Here is a 23,468-nt window from a genome sequence, read left to right on the forward strand (position 1 = left end):
GCATGTTTGAGTATTCAGTTAAATCTACCACTTGTTATCTGGAAAGACTAAAATCCAACGGGCTTCAAACCTTTTTTTTTCCCCCACAACATGAGCAGTTTAAAGGAGGTATTTTCTGAATTGTCCTAGGTACTCTGATTAGCTATGCTAGGAACGTGCATGGCTCCTCATGATTCACTTCTTAGTATCTGACTCCATGTGCCAGAATACTTTTTTTTTTTAACTGCTTTTATTTTGAGAGTCATGAGATGTGGTAAGGTGATGCTGCTCCTGTCTGCAGTTTTGTAGTAGATTCTGTTAGAAGTGCTGTCATGCCTCATGAAATTTCTACTCTTAACATCCTGAGTAGATTTGGTGCATCAGTGAAAATGAAGAAATTCCACTCAGGTGAGTGTAAATTATGTTGGAACACAGAAGATCTGTAATGTGAACATAGAATTTACTTTAACATTTTCCAGTAACGTGGTGGAGAAGGAAGTATTTTAACTCTGCTAGCTGTCAGAAAATACACTTCTCAAATATATTAAACCTCAGTATTTCAAAGCTTCCGGTTAATAGGACACCTCTTAAACTTTGCTTACATGTGTATTGATTATTAATCCTTATAGGTTTACTATGTGTGATTGTGGTTAAACAAGCAAAAATTGGCTGAAGTCCTTGTATTATTCATGTTTTCTTTATATCCGGGATGCTAACCTACGGTAAATGTTTTATGATCTGGGCTTGTGAACAATGTAGGAAAATACTTTAAAGGTATGTAAATACACTTTATGCTTTTATATAATACACAATTAGAAAAATGTGGAAGAGATGTCTTTGCAGTGGACCCTATGCAAATACAAAATGGACCATACCACTCTTTTTGGCAAAGTTGGCATTCTTGGTGCAGTCAAGTCCAAGGTGCCTTTCTTCCACTTCGGCAGAAACCAAGTCCCACGACAACAAAAACCCAAACACCTCAAACCCTTCTTTAAACAGTATTACGGGAAGGAAAAAAGGATTACGTGTGTAAAGAGCTTCTGTCCCCAGACTGTCTTCCTCTGCTTTAGTTACAGCAGGTGTGTGTGTGGGGGGGGAGGTATGACCGAGGCTGAGGGGGCAAGGGGCAGAGCAGAGCACAGTCCCACCACCGTCCCACCACCTTCCCGAGCTGCCCAGGGCAGCGGGGTTGGAGGAGGGAAGCGGGCAGCACCCACCGCCTTCCACCATCTCCGGGGCGGGGCGGTGCCGGGGCCTCCCTCACCTGGCGGCGGTATGGCCGTGCGTGGCCGGGGCGGTGCCGGGGCAGAGTCCAGCGGGGGAGCCGGAGGTGGCAGGAGCCCGGTACAGGCGCGGAAGATGCCGCTGGGGCTGAGGGGCAAGAAGAAGGAGAAGTCCAAGGAGACCTCCAAGCTGGTGGAGAGCGAGGCGCCGGCCCCGGCTCCGGCCCCCCCTGCCCCGGCAGCCAGCGCGTCGCGGCTGCAGTTCCACACGCAGCTGGCGCACGGCAGCCCCACGGGCCGGGTCGAGGGCTTCAGCAGCGCTCGCGAACTGTACGCCAAGATCGCCGAGGCTTTCAACATCGACCCCGCCGAGGTAGGGTCGACACAGGCGGCAGACGAGCGCCGGCCGAGCCGGGAGCCGGGCGCGGCAGAGCGGAGGTGCCCGGGGCTGGCGGTCACCGCTGCGCCCTGCCAGGCACAGGGAGGCCTCGAAAGGCGCAAACGGAGCGGGCGGCATTTCTGCGCTGTTAGCTGCTGTGGGCATTCTGTTTGTTTGGGTTTGGTTTTGGTATTTTGGGGATGAAAAAATCCTTTTGCTATTGCCAAACGAGCGTTACGGTACACGGAAAGATATAGGCATAGTTGCATGTAACTGTTTCATGGCAGAACAATGTTCCTTTTAGCTGAAGTATCTCTGGTTCACTTGTTGCCAGCCTGTTGTTTAACACAACTCGGAAGCGCTGGGTCAAACATTTTGTATTACGGTGGAGTGAAGTATTGCCAGTTCAGGACTAGTAATTCTTTCCAGTTAAAAAAAAAATAATAAAAAATGTCAGTGGATCCATGATACCCAGAATGAAGACAAGAGGGAGTAGAAATGGTTTGAATCTGACTGCATTTTAAAATTCCAACTGTAAATTTTCTTCTTTGCCTGGTAATTACTTTTAGACGACCAGCTGCTTTAAGTGAGGCTACTTAAATCTGTAACAATTGGGTTTTGGTGTTTTTGTTTTTTTGTTTTTTTTTTTTTTTTAACTCTGCGGTTTTTATTTTTTTTTTCTTCCCTAAGCTAAGTTTTAAACATTGTTTGGATAATGATTCATTTGTGTTTGTAAATGCATTGTTTTCTCTTGGTTAAAAGGTAGTGGCCATATCAAGTTCTTCCTATGTGATTCTATGAACCTTAACCTCTGAGTGGCAAACTGAAACAAAGTGCTATCATTTCATTATGCCTGCATGTGGCTATACAGCTTCACTTACTTTTTCTTTTATTTGTAGCTGACTCTTTTAAAGTAAAGACTATTACTACAGACTTTGTACTGAGGGTCTGCCTGACCTAGCAGCAATTCAGACAGTAAATTGTAAAAGGAAAGTGGCAGTAACAGTGAATTCGGTTTAACCAGTTGCTGGTACATTAAGTAATTAAGAAATACCAGTTCTGCTGCCAGCCAGCACACCTATGTCCCAGATCTGCCCAGCTGCTTTCTGACCTTCTGCTTCTCTGTTTTCTTTCCATACTGAGCTGCTGTTCCCCTTTTGTTCTGTTCCATCTCCAGTTATACCTTTTACTCTCAAGTTCTTGTAATTGCCAGATTATCTTCTATTTTAGTGTTCTTCCTTTCACTGCTGAACTTTTGTTAATGAACTTTTGGCTCTGCCTACTTGAGAGGGAACAGTGTTCATTAGGAAATTAAATTTTGTATGAATGGTGCACTCTCATTTTTTCCTGCTAGATGTCTGACATCCCCAAAGGTTTTAGAGGAAGCACCACATGTTTCATAGGCACCTATTGCCAGCCTTGTATTAAACTAGAGAAGTTTCTTTCTTCATTTATTCATTTATCCTTCTCTCTATTGGTTTTTTTTTTTTTTTTTTTTTTTTTTTTTTTTTTTTTTTTTGTGTCTGCGTGTCTGTGTCTGTGTGTCTGTGAAGTATTTGTAAAAATGGATAGAGAATTGTTGCTGGAGGCACTGAACTCAAAATCGGTTACTCAGGAAATTCAGTTGGCTCTAAAAAAACAAGTTGTATGAAATGAAAATAGTGATGAAAAGTATTTCCTGGAGTAACAGGAGCACAGCAGAGTGAAGAGCCTGAACTTGCGAGTTTTGCAGCAAAACTTCAGACAGACAAGATAAAATAGGATAGATGAGTGAACAGCAGGGAGTGCCATCACGTGTGAATTTATTAGCAACTGCTTAGATTGCTTAGACATTTTAAATGGTATTGCCTATTAATTAAATCTACTTTTGGACAGCCTGGTGTAAACAATAATGCCAGAAGCTACACCTGAGCAAACTGAAAGACACTGAGGTACTAAGGTGCCATTTGTAAGTGCTCTCTGCTGAGGAAAGTTTCTGTGACCCAAGTACATCCTGAAGCCTGTGGGCACTGTGATACCTGAATGCCTTTGGAACAAGGTACTATCTCAGAGATCTCTGCCCTGTAGTGACTGAGGTGGAAAATAGGGGGGGGGGGGGGGAAGGAAGAGCTCAGTGTAAAGAGCATTGGCTAACTGGTGGAGAAGTGAAGACATTTAATATGTTATGTGAGTTTACTGTAGTGTAGACAAGGGTATGGATTATTGGAGAAGTTCCTACATAAGTGTTTCAGAACAGTTAAAGATGAGCTATACTTGTGATCTGTCACTTCTGCTTTTGACTCTGCATGGTTACAGCACCTCATTTCCTCTTTTCACACCTATCACAGGACCAGCTGAGTTTAGCTTCTGCTGGAGAATCCTGTCCAAGTTCAGTGATTGACTGCCAACAGTGACAGAGCAAAGGTTGTATAAAACAGTATTTGTTGGGCAGACACTGACAAAAACCTCCGTGCAGACCTGGATCATGAGTAAGTTAGGATGGGAACAGAACATGACAGATACAGTGTCAAAGGGGACACTCCTTCACTCCCATGATGTTTGCCAGGTACCTGTCAAGGACAAAGCCATAACAGCTTTCTGAGGCTTTTCCTGTACTCATTTTTTGTTGTTTAGATACTTTATTATTTAGCAATCTTCCTAGATGTATCTGTTATGCCTCTTGAACCTGACATTTGGCCTGAATTTCTGCCAACAGCACCCATCCACAGTTATATATATATATATTTCTACTTGCATAAATAATAGGATTCCCCCCCCCCCCCCCCCCTTTTTTTTTTCGATAGAGGATAGTGCAGCAAAAGTAGTTGAAAAAAAGTAGTTGTGTATGGTATGTCCTTTGTAAAGGACATAGTCCTTTACAGTGTGTCCTTTGCCATTCAGGATTACTACTCCATTGTAACTATTAGAAAATGTGGCAGGCAAAGTTATGTTCCCTGCAAAGGTGAAAGTGCGAAGTGCTGCCTGTATGGTGAATAAGTGAGCACTGACTGAAGGACAATGTGGGTCTGTTAAAAGCATTTGGTGCTGTGCTCCTGCGAGACCACATGGTAGGGCTTTAAAGTATTCACAGTAGCTAATTGGGCACTGGGAACTTGTCCAGCTAAAATCCTGTAGCAGGGCTATTTCTTGATCAGATGAGAAGAGGATGTTAAACCACAGAAGCTACATGACACTTGTTTTGTGTACTCATTTTTGCACTTTGGATTGTTTCATTTACTTTGGAAGGTGAAGTATGATGGGCCGGTAAGGTAAGTTGAAAGCTCAGAGGGTGTGTCTGCCAAGAGCCCGTGGAGGTTGGGATTTCTTTCACAGTGGAAGGAATTTTGCTTCCTAAGAGGAGTACAGAGAAAGGGAGACCCTCCTGCTAGCACCAAGGGCTGAAATGCAGCTCCCTCTCTTCCAGTAACAAGAGTTCTTCTGCTGAGCTTGTGTCTGGGCTGCTGTTCTTGGGCCTTGTTTCTTCATGCTAAATATTTAAGTATACTGTGAGGCTGTGCCACATTAAACTTTGATGTAAATATTTGATTGAAACCTGTTTGATTTAAGCTTTTAGGAAAGGTAGTGAAAAATAAGCCTCTATGCTGAAACTTAGGTTTCTGAATAAAAGTGGCCTATGGTCAGCCTGTGAAATCCTCATCACCACAGGAGTACATGCTTATCTGTGAATAAATTGTTCACAATCTTGCCTACTGATTGAAGACTTCAAATGAGCAAACTTAACACTCCCCCTACAAACAACCTTCTCCCAACCCTATGGCAACAATTGTTTGCTTCCCCTAAGCAGTGCTTAAATTTCACACTCACATTACCTGGGGCTTGTTGTGTTAATCATCTGTTTTACAAGTACTTTTAAGCCCTAAGGAAGAATTTAGACTGACATTCTTGTGCTCTCTGGCTTTAAAGAAGGAACAATAAAGCACCGAATGCTTATTTTATAGTACTTTGAATGTATTTGGGGAGGCAAAGTTGCATACCTGATAAGAGTACTGGAAGCACACCGGAACTGTGAGGACTTGGTTACTCTTCCTGTTGCTGCAGCTGGTCAAGGCTCTCACATTTTCTTCAGGGAGGATAAAGTAAGGTACCTAGAAAATACATTGGTGATTTCTTGACATAATGACGCCTACCTATACAGGGAAACGTACCAGTGGGTGTTACATCTTGCTGAGAAGCAGAATTTCCATTTCCCCACCTCTTAAATAAAGAAAGTGATTATGATCTCCTTTGTAAAGTTATCTGAGAGATACTGATGTTAAAAGCACGTTTAATAGCTTCTGAGTATGTCATCTGTCAGTCAGCTTATTTTTGAGTTCTTCTCGAGGGGTAGGCTTAATATGGAAGATGAGAATGTGATTACTGTATAGGATATGCAGAATGGTAAGGTATATATATTTTATATAACACATAGTATAACCCTGCTCTTCTTGACTAATACCATTTCTTTATATAACATGCAATGTAACCCTGGTTTTATTGACTAATGTGATCTCTTCCTATTGAAAATACTGAGACAGAGAATAACCTGTTAGTAATTTTATCTGACAAATGTATTTTATAAGGTTGTGCTTAATCCCTGAGTCCCTGCCAGCTGAATGGAATTTCCTTGTTCTGTGTGCCACATAAGATAACTCTCTCAGTGAAGGAGGGATCCTTGATACTTAGTGAATGGTGTAACAGATATGATTTATAATATACTGCTGAAGTTGGGATGAAATGTCACAGCACTGGTATGCGGAATTAAAGATCAAATCAAAAGAAGGTTGAGGACTAGAAGTGAGAAAAAACACTGAAAATTACATGTTGAATTTTCTTGCTTGGAAAATTACTGTTAAAATATACCATACTTTGTGTGAATAGAAGGTGTACTAAAGTAGGTGAGGTTTAAGTATTTAAGTATATAAGTTGTTATTTAGGTACCTATATTAAGGTTATGTAAAATCAATGGAAAAATATAATTTTGAATTGACCCATCTCAGTCATCTGCAAATAAAGCTGTGCTGTAACTGATAGATGGTGTAACTGTATATTATCCAGGGTAGATACATCTTTAGTACATTACTCTTTGCATATCTCTGTTCTGAGTGAAAACAGTTGTTCACTAAAGAGGATAAAGAATGAGTTAAGCTTTATTTTTGACTGGCTAATGCTCTCTCAGCCTTGTGGTTAGCACAGAACTGACTCACAGAGAATTCTGCAGACTTATAGGCTGTGGTAGGAATGCCATCCAGATGAAGGTCTAAAAAGAGAAACTCTGGATCAAGTTGCTAAATATCACATTTCTGCTCTGTTGCCAATTTTATCTATTCAAAGGTGTGACAGTAGTTACTAGATGATTGTCTGTTTGACAAGGTCAGATGAAGGATGCTAATGTCTAAAATGTAAAGATACAGGGCTTTTTCATTATAAGAACAAGAACCTACCAAGTTCTTATGTACTTTGAGAGAGAGCTCAGAATGTATATGGGAACTTTTTATATATTGTCTGTTTGTACTGAGCCTTCTTGGTTAAAAAAATGCTTGGTTAAAATAAACTTTAATTTTCTACTTTAAAACAGCTGAGTTTCTCCAGGTGATGTTACTGCATGAGTATTTGTTAACTGAAAAACTGCATTGCCTGAGAGAATAAAGCTAATGTCTGTTAAGGGTTTGCTGGTAAGACTTTCATTGTTAGAGTATGGTATTAGACTGCAGTGGATGCCTGGATTATGTGAAATAAGCAATTAGCCTTTGAAGTAGGGCTGTTTGGTTGATTTTGTTTATTGTTTTATTTTTTAAAACAACTCAACAAGACCTCCTTCATCAAGAAACACTGTCTCAGTACTAAACTTCCATTTTATAGAACCTCATTCCCCCCATTTACAGAATCTAAGTTGTAAAAAGCTTCAAAAACTTAAATGCTCTCTGTGAAATACATTAGGAAATGTATTCACCCCTCATTTGACCTGTAATAGGTTTGAGTAGGCTGGTGACTTGAATTTTTTTCTGCTGTCATCCGGTGATGCTGGAAGGAAAGAAAAGGCATTTAAAGTGTTCTGGCGTGGAACCCCATAACTTTTATAAGTGTAGTGAGGGAAGCTGGGAGAGCAGAAGGACACCCTCCATTTCCAGTGAAGCACCAGGGAGCTGAGCAGGCAATGGGACACAGGTCTGTGCCTGCATTTGGGCAGCTGGCCTGGCCTGCTGCTCCCCAGGGATGGCCACTAGAGCAGTAACAAAGATAGAGGGCACGGAGAGGCATCCTGCTGCTGGTTTTCTCACATGCAAAGCTGGCTTCCCACCATGTACTTCTATTCATGTGCTGGCACTGCTTTTTCCACTTCCCAATTTGGAGCTGGTGTGGGCAGCGGGCTGCAAGGAGGTCCAAGGTGTGCTCTGAGGGAAAATAATGTCCAGCAGATACAGGCAGTGCATGGAAAAGTATCTACTTATATCTCTCATCCTGTCAGAGCCATGTGCACACTGCTGGCAGCAGAACCCTTGCCTGATGGTTCACAGCTGTGGTTTTGCCACCTGTGCTGGGAGGGCCAAATAGGGTGGCACCAAGCCTCCTCCTCCTGCCCTGCTTCCAACTGCCCGTGAAAGATGGTCTTTAGGGGTGTGTTCTTTGCAAAGTAGATTTTAGGGATTCTCCAAGTTTCTCTTGGAGTGCAGAGTTCCTCCATTTTAGCTGCTGCCCTGTGCTGTCTGGAGCTGCCCAGGAGGAATCTGTGCATGGCCTCACAGCCTTTGCTCCTCTTCAGCTACCACACAAACTCTGCTTTCAAGCAGTTATGTTTTCATGCAGTTCCCAGTGATGTTTGAATACTGTGGAATATGAGGTGGATGAACAACGAAGCAAAAGGTAGTGGTGGGTCTTTGGTTTGCTCACTCTGACCTCTGTCAGAAGCTGTTGAGCTGTAGCTCAGGATGGCTGTGTCAGTCAGTGTGCTGAGACAGGCCATGAGGAGCTGCTCACACAGATACCGCTTTCCTTTGCTCCCTGCCAGCTCTTATGTGCAGTTTGAGCAATTGATGGTGCCTGTCCTGTGTGTGGATGGAGACTGTCACCTGTCCTGGGACAGCTGGAGAAGCACAGTTATCATTTCAGCTATGAATCTGTCAGAGAGGCCAGAACTGTGTTCACCTTTTATCTACCTATCAAGCTTACCAAACGTAATATACTATTAAACTAAGATAATATTCACTTTCCTTCCGCACAGATCATGTTTTGCACTTTGAACACTCATAAAGCTGATATGGAAAAGCTCTTAGGTGCACAAATTGGCCTTGAAGATTTCATATTTGCCCATGTAAAAGGACAACGAAAAGAAGTGGAAATTCTTAAAACTGATGATGTGCTTGGACTTACCATTACAGACAATGGAACCGGCTGTGCGTTTATTAAGGTAAATTGTATATATACCAGTGAAATATTTTGAATGCTTTATTCTATAGAAGCTTTGATTACAGGTTAATTATTGGTTTAATGATCCTTTAGAACTGTAGAAGTGGTATATGGTATGTAAAAAAGAAAGTTGCTTTTCCTTAGGTACATGATTCAAAATTAGGTCAGCTATTTTGGTACTGGATGTAATTCAAAATTGGTTCATTTGTTCAGTGCTTCTGTAATGTGTATCATCTGCACTATGCGACCATTGTATTTTCTGACCTACCCTGAGGTTGTAGGTGTCAGATATTGCTTGTGTCTGCCCCCTCCTTTTTATAAGTGGTTTTCTGTTGTCATAGATTAGGTGCTTATAGAACATCCATCACTCGTGATAATGAGATCATGTTCTTTCAGTCTTTGTAACTGTTTGTAAGGCAGAAGCCTTCCTAGTCTGTAAGAATAGATACGAATACAGTGCTTTTTCAGCTTTCTCAGCTTTCCAGCTTTGTGGCCTTAGGATGAATGAAAAAGTGCTAAGGATATGGATTAACACAATTTACCACAATTAACTTTAGTAGCACTTATGGGCAGTAAAGTGTATCATATAGTAATCATAGTTGCTTTCCTCTTCAACCTCTATATGAGGAGAGTATATTTTGAGACAAGTAGAGGCTAAGGAAATGATGCCACTCTTCTTGCTAGACTAAGCATATTTTCTACCTTTTTTAGATGCTTTGCTCTAATCTACTTTAGTTACCCAATATTAGTGAGACATTGGCAGCCATCTTCAATTGCTCATGTTGCAATCACTGTTTCATTGCTATTGTAAACACAGTTTCTTGTATGGAGAGGTGGCATTCTCTAGGCATTCCTCACCTACCATGGATGTAACACAAGATGTAGTTTAGAAATAGGTTTACTTGTCTTCATTGTGGAAAAATGTGACTGAGATCGTGCTTGAGAATGTCGAGATGCAGTGGAGGTTTCAGTAAGTAGTTTGGCAAAATGACAGCCTCATTTTTGTTTGTTGATGCAGAACTCTGAATTTTTGGTGGTAGCATTCGTGCAGCCCATAACGTTCAGTCACTCTGCTGCATATGTGGCATTTTGAAAGAAGGCATCCAAAGCAGTGTTTCAGTGATTTAAGTTCATGTGTGCAGCACTGTGCACAGGGGGTTACTCTCTCTGTGCTTGGTTGGTACCATGGGGAGGGAGAGCAGGCATCGCACAGGCCACTGCATAATTGGAGCAGACTGGAAAACCCTCACCACATTAGCAAGACAAGCTGTCATTTCCAGTGAATTGTATAAAACTTGTCTGAACAAATATATCATTGCCCCTGGACTGTTCTAATAAGCTGCATAATGAATATGGTGCAGCCTTCATGGGAATTCATTGGTTTAAAGGAGTTTCTATCAACTTTGTTGCTGTTGCGCATTTAGCTAAGGGATATTTTAAAAACAGCATAGAAAACACATAAACAGAAGTAAAGGCTGCATTTTTTTAATACTTGGTTGTTCAAGTGAATGACCAAGCAGAGATTGTCTCTACTTTAAAGTTTGGTAAAATTCTTTTTGTTTATATATTTACTTTCTTTGAAAAATTGTTACTGTGTTCCATTAATAATTAAACATGACTATTAAATTTACCTGTCTGTGTGTTGTTGAAAACTGTTATGGGCTGTAGTATTTTTTTTGTATTTTAGATAACAGGGCAGTTTTTAGGTCAGTTATATAACCCAGGTAGGTTTTAACCTGATGCTTTGAATTGGAAATTCTTTTTCTATGACATCTAATATAAATTTGCCTTACGAGGTGCAGAACCCTGTTTCATGCTGCTTTCAACAATTTACTTTTTTGGTACATAACAAGATGGGAAGATGTACTATGGAAACAAATTAGTCATCCAAAGAGAATAGCAGTAGAACTTGAAGCATGACTAACTGGTATATAAGGAGACATTATCAAATATGGTGGCACATTTAATTAGGCATTGCATAGGAACTATAGATCCTAGCTTCTAAATGGACTGTAGAGCACTTGAACTACAGGCATACCAATTGCATATTAATTACTATGACAATGTAACTTGACTGTTTCTGGTCAATTAACTTGGAGTAATGACCTAACCTAAATCATCTTAAAAAAAAAAAAAAAAAAGTTTGATATGACACAATTAATATAGTCAGGTGTATACCACTATATTCTATATATACTACTATATAGTAGGTGAATGCTACTTTTTCATCTTGGGATCCAAATGGGAAAAAAAGCTAAATAAGAATGAATTCAGCACATAGATTTAATACTACTTAAAGTCTGGTTGGCCCACTTGAATCCTGCTACTTTGTAACAGAAATGCATTTGGGGTCTGGTTTCTGGTGTGGGTACAATACCTTCTTCATTCACCCTGAGGGTTCTTTTCATTTTTAAAACAAGTGTTAGAAAGAGTTAAACTCATCTTGAAGCTAAAAATTATTGCAGTATATTAGAGGACAGTGAGCACTATCACACTTCCCACTGTCTCTTTCAGATGGAGGCACATATGTGGGCTCAGATGTGAGCATGTAAACTGGCAGCAGCTTTCTGAGAAAGTTGTTCAGCTAGGCAAGGTGTTACTGGAGCAGGTGGTAATGTGTTTATCTCCCTTGTCTCACTGTTACCTCGACTGAGGTTAACCTGAACAACATTAGTCTGTATTGAAAAGTACATTATTCAGGAAGATATTAGAATAAAATCCTTGTCCCTACAAAATATAACAAGTTCTGCTATGTCATAGTTTTTCTATTAAATAGCCATACAATATTGGCTTACATGGCATAGGCACATGGTAAACAAATATGACAGGATATAATAACAACAAGCAGAATCGATAAACTGTGTTTAAATAAAGTGTTCTTTAATTACCTTGGTGAATCACTGAGAGAGATTGGAGATTTTTCCTCATTTTTTAAACTCCGCAAAAGCTATATATACTAACTTCTTTTACATTTTATGACCTTTAGACCATTTGTATTCCATGAGATGGCATTTAGAATAAATTCTTATTGTTATTTCATTAAAAATACGTTGATATGCAGCTGTACAGTCTGAAGAAGAAAATCATAAAAGTTTGGTCACTACAGATGGGTCTTATTGAGACTAGCCCTCAAGAGTATATAATTTTGTAGTATATCAAACACATTATTTTGTTATATCCCTGGACCATACTTGAAAAGAGAGACGCTCTGTTTCTCTACTTGTCAAGATATTAAATCAAAAACCCCAAAAACTCAGATAAACATTCATATTACTGTCATGTTTTGGTTCAATTTTAAAGCAGAAAAATATTAGCTAATTCAGAAACATCGATTTCTAAAGTATGATTGCTTGATTTTTTTCCTATTGATTCTATATTCCATTCTTATTATAATACAATGTTTGAAAAATAACCCTTTCCAAAATACATTTTATGAAAATCTTATAGACAAAATGCACTGCTGGCATAAAAGCTCAATGCTATTGATGTTGTTAAGTGACACTCCTGAAACTCTGTGGTGTCACCTCTTTACCTTTAAAAGAAAAGTTTCTAATTCTATTTTTTTTTTTTTTACTCAAAACCACAGAGAATCAGAGAAGGTAGCCTTATGGACCAAACCAAAATGATCTGCGTGGGTGATCACATAGAGACTATAAATGGAAAAAACGTGTCAGATTGTCGGCATTATGAAGTTGCCAAAATGCTAAAAGATCTGGAGAAGGGTCAGGTGTTTAAGCTGCAGTTGATAGAGCCCATGAAAGCATTTGGTGAGTTACTTCACTGTCCACCTTGTTCACTGGATATCAAAATCCCAACATTGCATTGTGTTGCATTCCAAGTTTGTTTTCAGACTGCAGCCAGGTGTCTACTCAAGGTAACAAAGCTGCTACAAGAAAGTACATTTGTCTTTTTTCCTTGAAGTGGGAAATTTATGAATGGATTTCCCTGTCTTGCTTTCTCCAGCAGTCATCCTGGTGTGTGCTGCCTCAGCCTGAGTCTTGATTGCTCAATTCACTTGCCACTACATGATGATGCAAAATCAGCACAAGCATTGTTTCAGAGAAATGGTTTTAAAGCATGGATCACTTCACTAATGTGCTGATTCTTGAGCCTTCTCTTCTCTTTTCCTCTTCTGAAACATAATCAGTGTTCATCTGTGTCGTGTATTTTCTATTTCTGTACCCTTCACTGTGGACTGCACTTTCCAGTGTGGAAGGATGCTGAGGGAAACACTGGCTGGGATTTCCTAGAGCAACTGCTTTGCTTCGAGCCTTCCTGCTCTCCCTAACATTTTTGTGGATCTCTAATCATACAGCAGGTATACTCAGAAATGGAAAAAAGCAGTAGGGCAAAGCTCTGCCTCTCCCTACTGCGTCTGCATGCTATAGAAAGTGACACATATATAGGAGGAACGCATACCTACTATTAGTCCTTATGTGTCTTCATTTTATCAATGTAAACTGAAAAAAAAAGAACAAATAAACCAACCAAGAAGCTAGGTTTAGCTCAGGAGTCAAAACAGAGACTGAGTTTTAATTTTACTCTCTCACTACTTTTCATAACCCCCACAAACCATGTGGCATTTTTCTGCAGTAAGAACTTCAAAATTCTGCTACATTATAAGCTCATGTGAGTCTTTGTGCACACCTGCACTAACAGCAACTCTGAAATCACCATCTTCACCCCAGCAGCAAAAATTCAACGTATTTATTTTTCAAATCCTCTTTTATGTGTTAATAACTCACAGCTGCTGTCGTACACCAGTCTTGACACTTGGTGTCAGAATAGCAGCAGAAATTGAAAATGAGAGAAATGTGAAGATTTCTTTCTGCTTTTAGAGCTTCTGTAAAGAATGAGGATTATGAGCTAATCACTAATGCATTTGGATACGAGTTGATACTTCTGTTAAATAAATGTGCAACTTGTAGATTACACTGAAGTAGTATTCCATATATGTGATATTGCTACTAGTAATAATAAGAATACCTTTTACTAGTTTCTATTTCATGGTAAATATGTTACACAGCCTATTTGTAAAGACCAGGGTAAATCAGCATGTGACTGATGACTTCAGCTATTATTTCATAGTAATTATTTCAGTCAGGTGACTAAGGTACCTTTTAGTCTGCCTGTGATTTAGAGAAGAAAACCTGCTAATTCCATTCCTTTTATCTGGTATAGAATTAAGAGGTAATTAGAGCATTTTAGACAGATTTTTGGAAGATGCACATTTTTTTTCAATCTACAGAAATTAATTTACAAATGGCCATGCCCAGCAGGTTAGAATATCCTGCCTCTAGCCTTAGGTGCAGTTATGCTTCAGGCACAAATTTATTTGAGGTAGTGCTAAAGCTGCAGCATGCTGAGAATAGCCCCAGAGGAGATGACAAACAAGATCCAGATCCTGCTGGACAAGTAGGTGCTGAATTCCTGTTAGTTTCAACACAGGTTTGTGAGGAGAAAGAAATAAGAGACAAGTTTCTCTGTGAAAGTACTTTTGTTTTTCCTCCTTTCAGCAGAATGTGAAATAAAAACAATTTACTGGCTGGGTATCTGTCTACCATGTGCACAGAGGCTGCCTCAGCCTACTCTAGACAAGGCTTGTAGCACAAAATAAAGATTGTCTGAATAAGATTGGTCCTTGCTAGTCACTAGCCAGCCCTTTACAAATTAATAAAGGCAGCATACCATGAACTCTAAATATAAACTATGTGAATATGAAAAATAGTTGCTATGGTGGCCAGAGATCTGTGGTCTGAACTACTGCTGGTAAAGATTTGTCAAATACTAAGTTTTAGGGTGCTAATGGTGACAAAACTAGAAAAATATGTATGTTATATCAGGAATGACTTTTTGAAATAAGTCTAGCAGAAATTATGGCACTCTGAGGGGTGTTTTAAAATATAAAAGTGTATGTAATGCATGTAAAAGTGTAGGTAAGCATGTATGTAATAGACTGCCATATCTATTTGGTAAAATAAAGCCAACTAAAATTTACTTTTCAAGTTTTGTGCAGTATAATAATCTGGATTTTTGACTACTTATATAAGAATGATGAGTTGGAATCTACCTGGGCAAAATGAATATAGTATATTAAAGCCTTGTTTTCAAGGAGATCTTGTTAGAAATGCCTACTGCTAAGAAGAGGAATAATATGGAAGGGAAGACAGCACAGTTAAAAACGGTTCTGCAAAATCATCTCCTCTCTTCAGTGACTTTCCATTTTAACTATGTCACTCTGGGTTAGTAAATTTAAAAATATGTCCTAGAACAATAAATCCAAATCTTAAATGGTTCCATACTCTGCTTACTAACTGGAGTGCCCTTACCTAAGATAAAACAAGGAAATCCAGTAAAGAAAACTTTAACTAAACCCACATAATCTTGGTAGAGTTTTATCATGTGTGAGCATGAGCTTGGTGAAGCCAGCAGAAAAACTGCAGATCTACTTAGGGACATTTCACCCTTGTGACTGCTGGTATTTAAACAGCTGAGGTCAATCTGCCTCACCACAACCTGTTCAGCAGTGGTGTTTGCACCCCTGCATCAGTTAATTTGTAATTACATTTTTACATATGTCTAGATCTTGATTAGAATAAAAAAATGAAAGTAATATAATAGCCAAAGCAGATACATTGTATTCTGAGTACAATATACTTAGTTTTGTTTGGCATTATTATCTTTTTGTTGTTTGCTTTGTATTTAGAAAAGCTGGGACCAAGATCCAAAGGTGGAACTTTGACACAGGCAAAAAACTCCAAAGGGAGAGAAACTCTTCGGCTGAGAACTAAAGGCCCTGCTACTGTGGAGGAAATGGTATGGTTATCCTGGGGGCCTTCAGTAGTTTAATTATCTAGTTCCTGATTTATTCTTCCCCAAGGTTTACAAGGTAAAGTAGGAAGGAAAAATTTGGATGATACAAAGCCTGCAGGATTTAAGAAGATTGCTTCTGCAGGAAGGAATGTGTGTATAAAGTTGAAGATAGCAGGGATAGGATTGGACAGAGGAATCTGGAAACAGAGAGCCTATATTTAAATTTCATAGGTTACCATGGATGAATTTAAAGGAGATGAGACCAAGTAGTGTTGAAAAGTGTGTGTGTGTGTGTGTGTGTGTGTGTGTGTGTGATGGTTGAGGAGCTGGTTCTGTTGCTGATGCTGCAAAGTGTACCAGGCTGGTGTAAGGGCTGTTGATAGGGGAGGCTGATGACAAGTGCTGACATGTGTGAAACCAGGATTAGGGTTTGGAAGAAGAAATGTTGTTCATCTAAAGCTGATAAGAATTTGATGAAGACCTGCATAGTCGGGAGATGTCAGGCCCCTGTTTAGCTGGAAAGTAAGAGCTTTGTGGCTTGACGTTAGGGGGAAGGCTCAGGCTTGTGAGAAAAGGGAAAGGATGGAATAATGTGTTTTGCTTGCAGGTTTTGTAATTCCAGGTGGTTAGGATGGGAGTAAGGGTAATCGGTGGCTTATTGCCAGTTATTTTTGAAATCTTCATGTATAAAATTATACTTTTGCTCTTTTTCTCCCTTTATTTCAACAAAGCCAAGTGAAGCTGAAGAAAAAGCAATTAAAAAAGTGGATGAGCTTCTTGAAACATACATGGGCATAAGAGATATTGAATTAGGTGAGTTTTTAACAAATATGTTACTACAAGATGAAATAATTTCTCATTTTCTGTAGTCTAAAATTTGCTGAGTACTTTAGTCTATGGATATAAGTAAAGCAAAACTTGTCCAGGGTGCAGTATTAAAACTTGCCTATAGTTCTCCAAATACGTGTGTCTGATAAAAGAAAGAATCTCTTCAAGCATTATAATTAACTATCCTCTGTTCTTCCTGTACATTACCTATATACTATTGCATGAATTATTTTATTGCCATTAACTGTCATCACTGCATTTTTCCACAAAAGTGGATCTTCTGTTTACCTCACTTAAGGATTGTTAAAGAGAAAGATGTCTATTTGCCTTTTTGCTCTTTTGCCCCTTGGCTTACACACACTGAAACCGATCACTCAACTTTGGATCCAAGATCTTCATCGGTGAAAGGGGAATTACTTATCAAGGGAAATGACAGAATAGTTGAACAAATTTGTCAAATTCTCTGAAGCCTGTGTTCTGAAGAACGTGGGAAGTTTTCCATCCTATCTGCTAAGTATCACAATGATCAGTTTATAATGAAGGAAACTATTCAGCCTCAGTATCATAAGTTTCTTAAAACTGCACTGAACTTTTCCTTGGAACTGTTGCATCTTCCTAATAATCTGACAACAGTTAATAGGAGCTCCTCTTTGTATGGGAAGAAGCTGCAGTCTGGCTGAGTGAAAAGTGCCACTGTAGCCAGCTCTGGCTGGGTGGAGTCTTCATATGGTATTGTGGAGTGAGGCAAAAAGGAAGCTATTTATCATGGTAATCTTTAAATAAATCAGCCAAGAATCAGGAAAGGATAAGGTAAATAGAAAGCAATACTGAAAAGGAAGTTTTTATGAGAGGGAAGTGGGGGAGGCAAAGTAGAAAAAGAAAATAGGTCTGGCATGAAGCTAAAGGCAAAAGGGGAGGGATGGACAGGCAGCAGTTAGTACAGTGGAATAAGAACAATCAGAGATTATCCAAATAGCCAGAAGTCCTTTGTTAGCTGCTCCTATCAGCAAGCATCTGATTGGCAGCTTCTACTAGTTTTCTCACAGGAAAAATTGTAGGTAAAGTGTTTTTTGTCCCCCAGACTAAGGTAGAGGTGGGTTTCCTGGTAAAGAAAAAGCAGAGCTGCCAGAAATGGGTGAATTCTGTTTTGTAGGTAATATCTAACCTCTCCAACTCCCTGAAAACTAAAAATTCTCAAAAATCCTGTTCCTGTAAACACTAATATGTGATGCCCCCACCATGTAATATGCTCCTAGGAGTGCTGTGTGGTGCTGACCCTGTGTTAGGGAGGAACCCCTGTCCTAATGCTCTCCTGCAGCCTCTGCTGCTCAGTACATCCCTGGGTCAGGCTTCAAAGCTCCCAAGTCTCAAACCAGCTGGGAACCAGTTTTTGTCCTGCAGCTTTTGCAATCCCAGACTTCTGAATGTCCCATCCTTGCAGGTTACCTCTAAGGTCCTCAGACTCCTGGAGCTACAGGAATAAGCAGCTGTAGGTGCTCTGGTTCTGGTGTCTATAGTCCAGAACCCTGAGATCCTAGGCTAGAGCATGGTTTCTTGGGATCTTGGGATGTGCTATGCTCTGCTCTAAGACAGGGAAGAAAATTCACATGGTAACTGGTGTTCCCTGTGTTTTTGACTCTCAGTACTGTAATGGGATGGCTCTTCTACATTAGACTGAGGAGTTCAACTTTCAGTACTTATGGCTGAGTTGATTGCCAAGCACCTGGTAGAATTTTCCCATAAATTCCTTGATTATTTTTTCCAGAAGATCTGATGTCTCATCTTTCAGTATTTAGTTTGGAAAATTTCTAAGAATGCCTTAGAAGAACATTTGCAGAAGGAAGGGGCCTTTGTCTTCAGAGGACATTCCTGCTGGGTTGTTTTGTCCTTCACCTCTTCATCCCAAAAAAGGCAGCGAAACAAAGAGGCATCAAAGATTGCAGGGTTCATGTAGCTTTAGTTTGCACCTTTGAAGCCATTTCCTAAAGGTCAAATCTTAGACTTGAGGGCCAAAGATCATGATGAAAAAGAAGTTTTATCATTTTTAAACAATTAAAAATCTCTAGGACTCTCTAGGAAAGGAGAGCTAATCACCTGTCACAAATCTCTTCAATTAACATATGTCAGTTTTTCATCTACTGGATGTGATCAGTCACCCGTGAAAATGAAATATGAGGAAAGGATTCATTCAGAGAATGCCAATCACCACTCGGATAGAAATTTCACTCATTACTCAAGCCAGATTAGTTGAAAATGCAAGTCATCACAGTGCCACAGCCGACAAGTGATTAAGATCTCAATCACTGCTCACTCCCATGCAGTTCTGTTTGTCAGAAGCTTTGGATGTCAGTTAATATTGCTCTTTCATCTCCATTAAAATGACACTTCCATGGTGTGATTGAGTTCTAAAAGAGTGCCCCAGTTTTAAGCCAGAAGTTAGAAAGAAAGGAAAGAAAAAAATAACATAAAATTACAGACAGAATTAAAGATGAGATAAAGCCCTTAATTTTTTTCATAGCTAAGTATATTGACAGCTTCACGAATGGCTGACTGAATCTACACACAAATCTCTGAGTTGGAGCTAAATGCCAGGAAATTATTTAATGGAAATACATATACTTACTGGTTTGTGTTTTTTTAGCCCAGTGTTTTAGTTTCAGAGATCTAATTACTGTTGAGATTTACATACCTGCCTTTTGAATGCACTTTTACTTTTTTTACCTCTTTATTTTACTGAAAACTGGGCATCATCTGCAAAAGGGACACTTGGCTCTGGAAATCCCTCCACCATTTAATGTCATTTTATGGGCACATTAGAAATTGAGCCAACACTTGACTTCAGTCTTCTTTGAAACATAAATGTGCCACTGAGAGATAATTGGGGTTATTTTAAATGCTGTCAGTGCTTTCTGGTAAGAGAATGTGAGCAGGTGATTAATAGGAGGGGCTAAGGAAGCTGTGTTAGTATAAAATACTGGTAGCACTTATATTTTAAATCAGTGAGATTTGAATTGTTATTGACTGTATTTTACCTCAAAGACCCTGGGTGGGAGGAAGCCTGGATCTACGGGATCCAACCTCAGAATGCTATGGATAGAAAAACAGTGGCAAAAAAGGGCTTTGAATCCAACTTTTTACTTTCACTATCTTTTGGCTATCTCTTCAGCCACTGATACTTTGTTCTATTTTGTTCTATTTTTACACTTTTGAATTATTTACTTTTTCCCCCCAATAACATTGTGAGACATCATGTATTTTTGCAAATTCCCATTTCTGTTTAGTAGAACTTCAAATCTACTGCTCTACTCTTGACTTTATTTTTTTAAACTTACTGTTTAGTCAAAATGCCCTAATAGATCTAAATTTTGCCACCCAAGCTTCTTCTCTTGACCCACCCATAGTCCAACCCACCAATACTGGGTAATTGTTTTTATCTTGAAATGCTTTGACTGAAGTGATGTTCTCCCTGAATCTGTTATTTTCAGACTCCCTTTCCTGAAGGACTCTATTGTGTAAATTCTAGATATGTTCTTTATGAATGTTCATTTACTCTGAGAGAATAGTGGGAGTTTTGTAAAAAAGGAAAAGGTAGCAAGTCTGCTTAAACAAGAAAATTTCTCCACTTCAAGAAGAATTAGTGCTACTTAGCAAAGAAAAAAGAAAGGATATTTCTAATGCTTCTTTGGGTGCCAATTCTGCCAGAATTTAACGTGAAACTAAACCCAAGTAATGTTGAACACTGGAAACTGCAATGGCATGCTTCATTTTCTGTCATGTTGTAAGGAAGATGAATATGAATTTTATCTCTAGAAAAATAACGTGTTACCTTTTGATGAAGGCAGACGTTCTGATAGCATTGCAGCTAAATAAACTTTGAAGTTTCTGTTCAGACTTCTGAAAAAGTATTTCAAGAAGTTACAGAGTAGGATATAGGTAGCAAAGCCAGGATGTAATGTAGGCATTCACAGTGGCAGGCAGATCATAGCTTTCATGGCTTATGCCCCATGTGACTATCAGAACTTAAAATAAGGGTATTATGAAAGAACCTGGAGGTTATTTTGAAAGGAATAGGTTTAGAAAGCCAATATACTACTCTGCTCATATTCTGAGAAGCCCAATAAGCTTGTCAGTTAAAGTTGAGAGGACTCCTAATTTCTTTCATCACTATTAAGTTTTCTGAACTTTTAATGTTTTATGTAAAAATTTCTCAGGTATGAGCACTGTGTGAGAAAAAAACCCTAAGATCTGAAAACAGTTGGGATATCCGAAATGTTGAAAAATACTTTGTTGGAATAAATTCCTGCAATCACATATTGTGCAGCTGTTACAAGAAGCTGGGAGGGGAGTGGAGGCAATTTGGTCCAGAGCTGTCACCCTCTGAGAACCAGTAAAGTTTTCTTCAAGTTGGCAAGTAACTACTAAATGCCTTGGCAATCAGTAGGTTTTATTTGCCTTGGGATCGATGCAATGCAAATGTCAGGGTGTAAACACAGATGTCCTGCAGAGCTGTGCCACCCAGGGGGTGGCTGCCATCCCAGGCCTGGTTTAGCTGCCTGGGGAAGTCAGAATATCCTCTCTGGGTGACAGAGCAGACTGGCAGCTGTTTCTGTATGCATGAAACTAAGGAAGCAAGGTTCAGCCTTCCACCTTCTCATAGAGCAGTGGTACAAACTTGTGTGTGAGCAGCAGGAAGGATGCCGAGCATCCCGCCTGGGGGTTCGCTGCGCGGCAGTGAGATGCTGCGGACGCTGGAGGTCAGCACCAAGCTACCGAAAGCCCCAGCATCCTGCAGTCCCTCCACAGGAGGGATTTCATGACAGCAGGTGAATGTGGGAAAGGAAATGTGCTTTGATAAATACAGAACATTAGATGTGCCCTGGTAGTGCTGATTGGAATTGGCCAGTGCAGTTGAAAACAATTTTATCAGTGGCTGCTGCTGCTGCTTCTGCACGGCAGTGACATCCTGAGTCCTGCTTGACTGAGTTGAAACCTGTCCTGGTAACCTTAAATTTAGTGAGTTTTGTTTTCAAGTTTGGTAAATCTGTAATTACATGTTTTTAAGGTTCTATTTCATAATGTGGGAAGCTCTGTCTTTAAAAAAAACACTTTCTGTTAGTGACAGATTTTATTACTGTGTAATTCTGAGGCTTCAACCAGGGCAGTTGGACTGCAATATAATTTTGTGTTTTGTTTTATTGCTGCTGTGTCATATGACTCTTTCATATATCTTGACCCATTTGTCTTAAAACTGGCTAAAGTCCTTGTTCCCCTTGGCCATATATGTTAGCTGTCAATGTCGTGGTAATTTCATTATTTTGTTTTGCTGTTTTTTAGCTGCAACAATGGTGGAAGCTGGGAGAGACAAGAAAAACCCAGATGAATTTGCAGTGGCACTGGATGAAACTCTTGGAGACTTTGCATTTCCAGATGAGTTTGTGTTTGATGTATGGGGAGCAATAGGTGATGCTAAGCAAGGACGACTGGAATGAGAACTGTGCAGTTTATCAATCTCTACTTGAAAGTACAAAATTATTTTCAAATATGTACATCAGAACATTAATACTTTTATTGATATAAATTCTGGATGCTCTGTGTAGGCATTTTCCTATCTCAATCTTTTGCAAAGGAAGGCTTCTAGTGCAAATATGAAGATAAGTTCTGACAACTGCACATTTAAAACAAATATTTAATTTACATGTGGAAATCACTGTGAGGAGTGCATCGAGGAGAAATATTTATACAGATGTTTTATGAAAATTAGGCAATTTTTATTATACGTAAACTTTGATACCAATATTCTGAAGGGGGTTATACATACACAATAAAACTGGATTATTTTCTCTTCTTTTGAAAGGTCTATAACATAGAAATCTACCTAGCTACATGCTACATCTCCCTGGTGTTCTGCTGTCCTTTTTTATTTACATACACAAAGAGCTGTAGAAAGCCCAAAACCTTAGGTTTTGTTCCAGTTTGATCTTGATGTAATCTTCTCTGTAGACAGAGCTAGGAAGGAGCTACCCTGTTTCTGAAGAACCTGAGTAGAGGAAAAAAAAGTAATTCCTTTGTAATATGAGAACTAAGATCTTTGAATGAAAAAGCACATTTTCATTTGAGTCATAATACACACTGTCTAGGTTTTACCAAGGTAAGTGTAGTAGGAATGCTTAAACCAGAAAGATGCTGCTTTATTCAAATGCCATATTGTTGTGAAAGGAACTGCATAAGACAAAACAAATGTTAGTTTTGATTACTACTAATATATTTTAATAATATCTGTGATTTAGCACTGGAGACTATAGCATAAGACTAGGGGCTTAATCTTTGCGTAGTCTAAATGATTTGCAGAGATCCTATGGACATTCCCATATCTGCTTTTTTTTCCAACATGGCATCGTATGATACACCATAATGTTCAGACCTGGGAGATATGGTTGTAAAATCACAAATAATCACAGTATGAATGAAAATGCATGTCTGAATCCTGAAAAAGACTGACCTAGTTTTACATGTTATGATTTCAAAGTATATTGTACATAAAAATTAATTTTAATTGATAAAATTTTACTAATAAATCTTATATTATTAAAAATGATTTGTCTCTTTTAACACATCTGCTATGCCTGTATTTAATGAAGAGGAGTGCAGTAAGTTTGGGGTTTATCCATAAAAAGATTTTTTCGGTTTTTGCTGTTCTTGGTTTTGATTAAGGCGTATTTTCTCATTTAGTTAGAAAAAGCTACTTTTAATTTTTTCTAGCCAAATCATACATCATGAGTGTCAGTGAACAAGAATGTGGGGCATGACCTGGGAAGGTGTCACAGCTTTTTAGTATTTTTATATTTGTGTAAGCATGTTTTATA

The 23,468-nt window shown here is 39.2% G+C and overlaps 1 protein-coding gene across 3 annotated transcripts; it reads left to right on the forward strand.

Annotated features, from left to right (window-relative positions):
* The first annotated feature begins 1,228 nt into the window (after positions 1-1,228).
* GIPC2 (GIPC PDZ domain containing family member 2) lies at positions 1,229-23,197 on the forward strand. 3 transcript variants are annotated; one of them, XM_071750501.1, is made up of 7 exons: positions 1,287-1,575; positions 3,909-4,126; positions 8,780-8,965; positions 12,551-12,731; positions 15,671-15,780; positions 16,509-16,590; positions 21,940-23,197. In XM_071750501.1, exons 2-7 carry the CDS (start codon positions 4,046-4,048, stop codon positions 22,092-22,094), a joined length of 795 nt encoding a protein of 264 aa, XP_071606602.1. In that variant the 5' UTR covers positions 1,287-1,575; positions 3,909-4,045; the 3' UTR covers positions 22,095-23,197. The 3 variants fall into 3 exon arrangements, with proteins under 3 accessions (XP_071606601.1, XP_071606602.1, XP_071606603.1); XM_071750502.1 differs by having other exon boundaries at positions 1,447-1,575; positions 3,909-4,049; XM_071750500.1 differs by lacking the exon at positions 3,909-4,126 and having other exon boundaries at positions 1,229-1,575.
* The last annotated feature ends 271 nt before the right edge of the window (positions 23,198-23,468 follow it).

This window comes from Heliangelus exortis, chromosome 8 (genome assembly GCF_036169615.1).
Source record: "Heliangelus exortis chromosome 8, bHelExo1.hap1, whole genome shotgun sequence".
In the NCBI taxonomy this organism is placed as follows: domain Eukaryota; kingdom Metazoa; phylum Chordata; class Aves; order Apodiformes; family Trochilidae; genus Heliangelus; species Heliangelus exortis.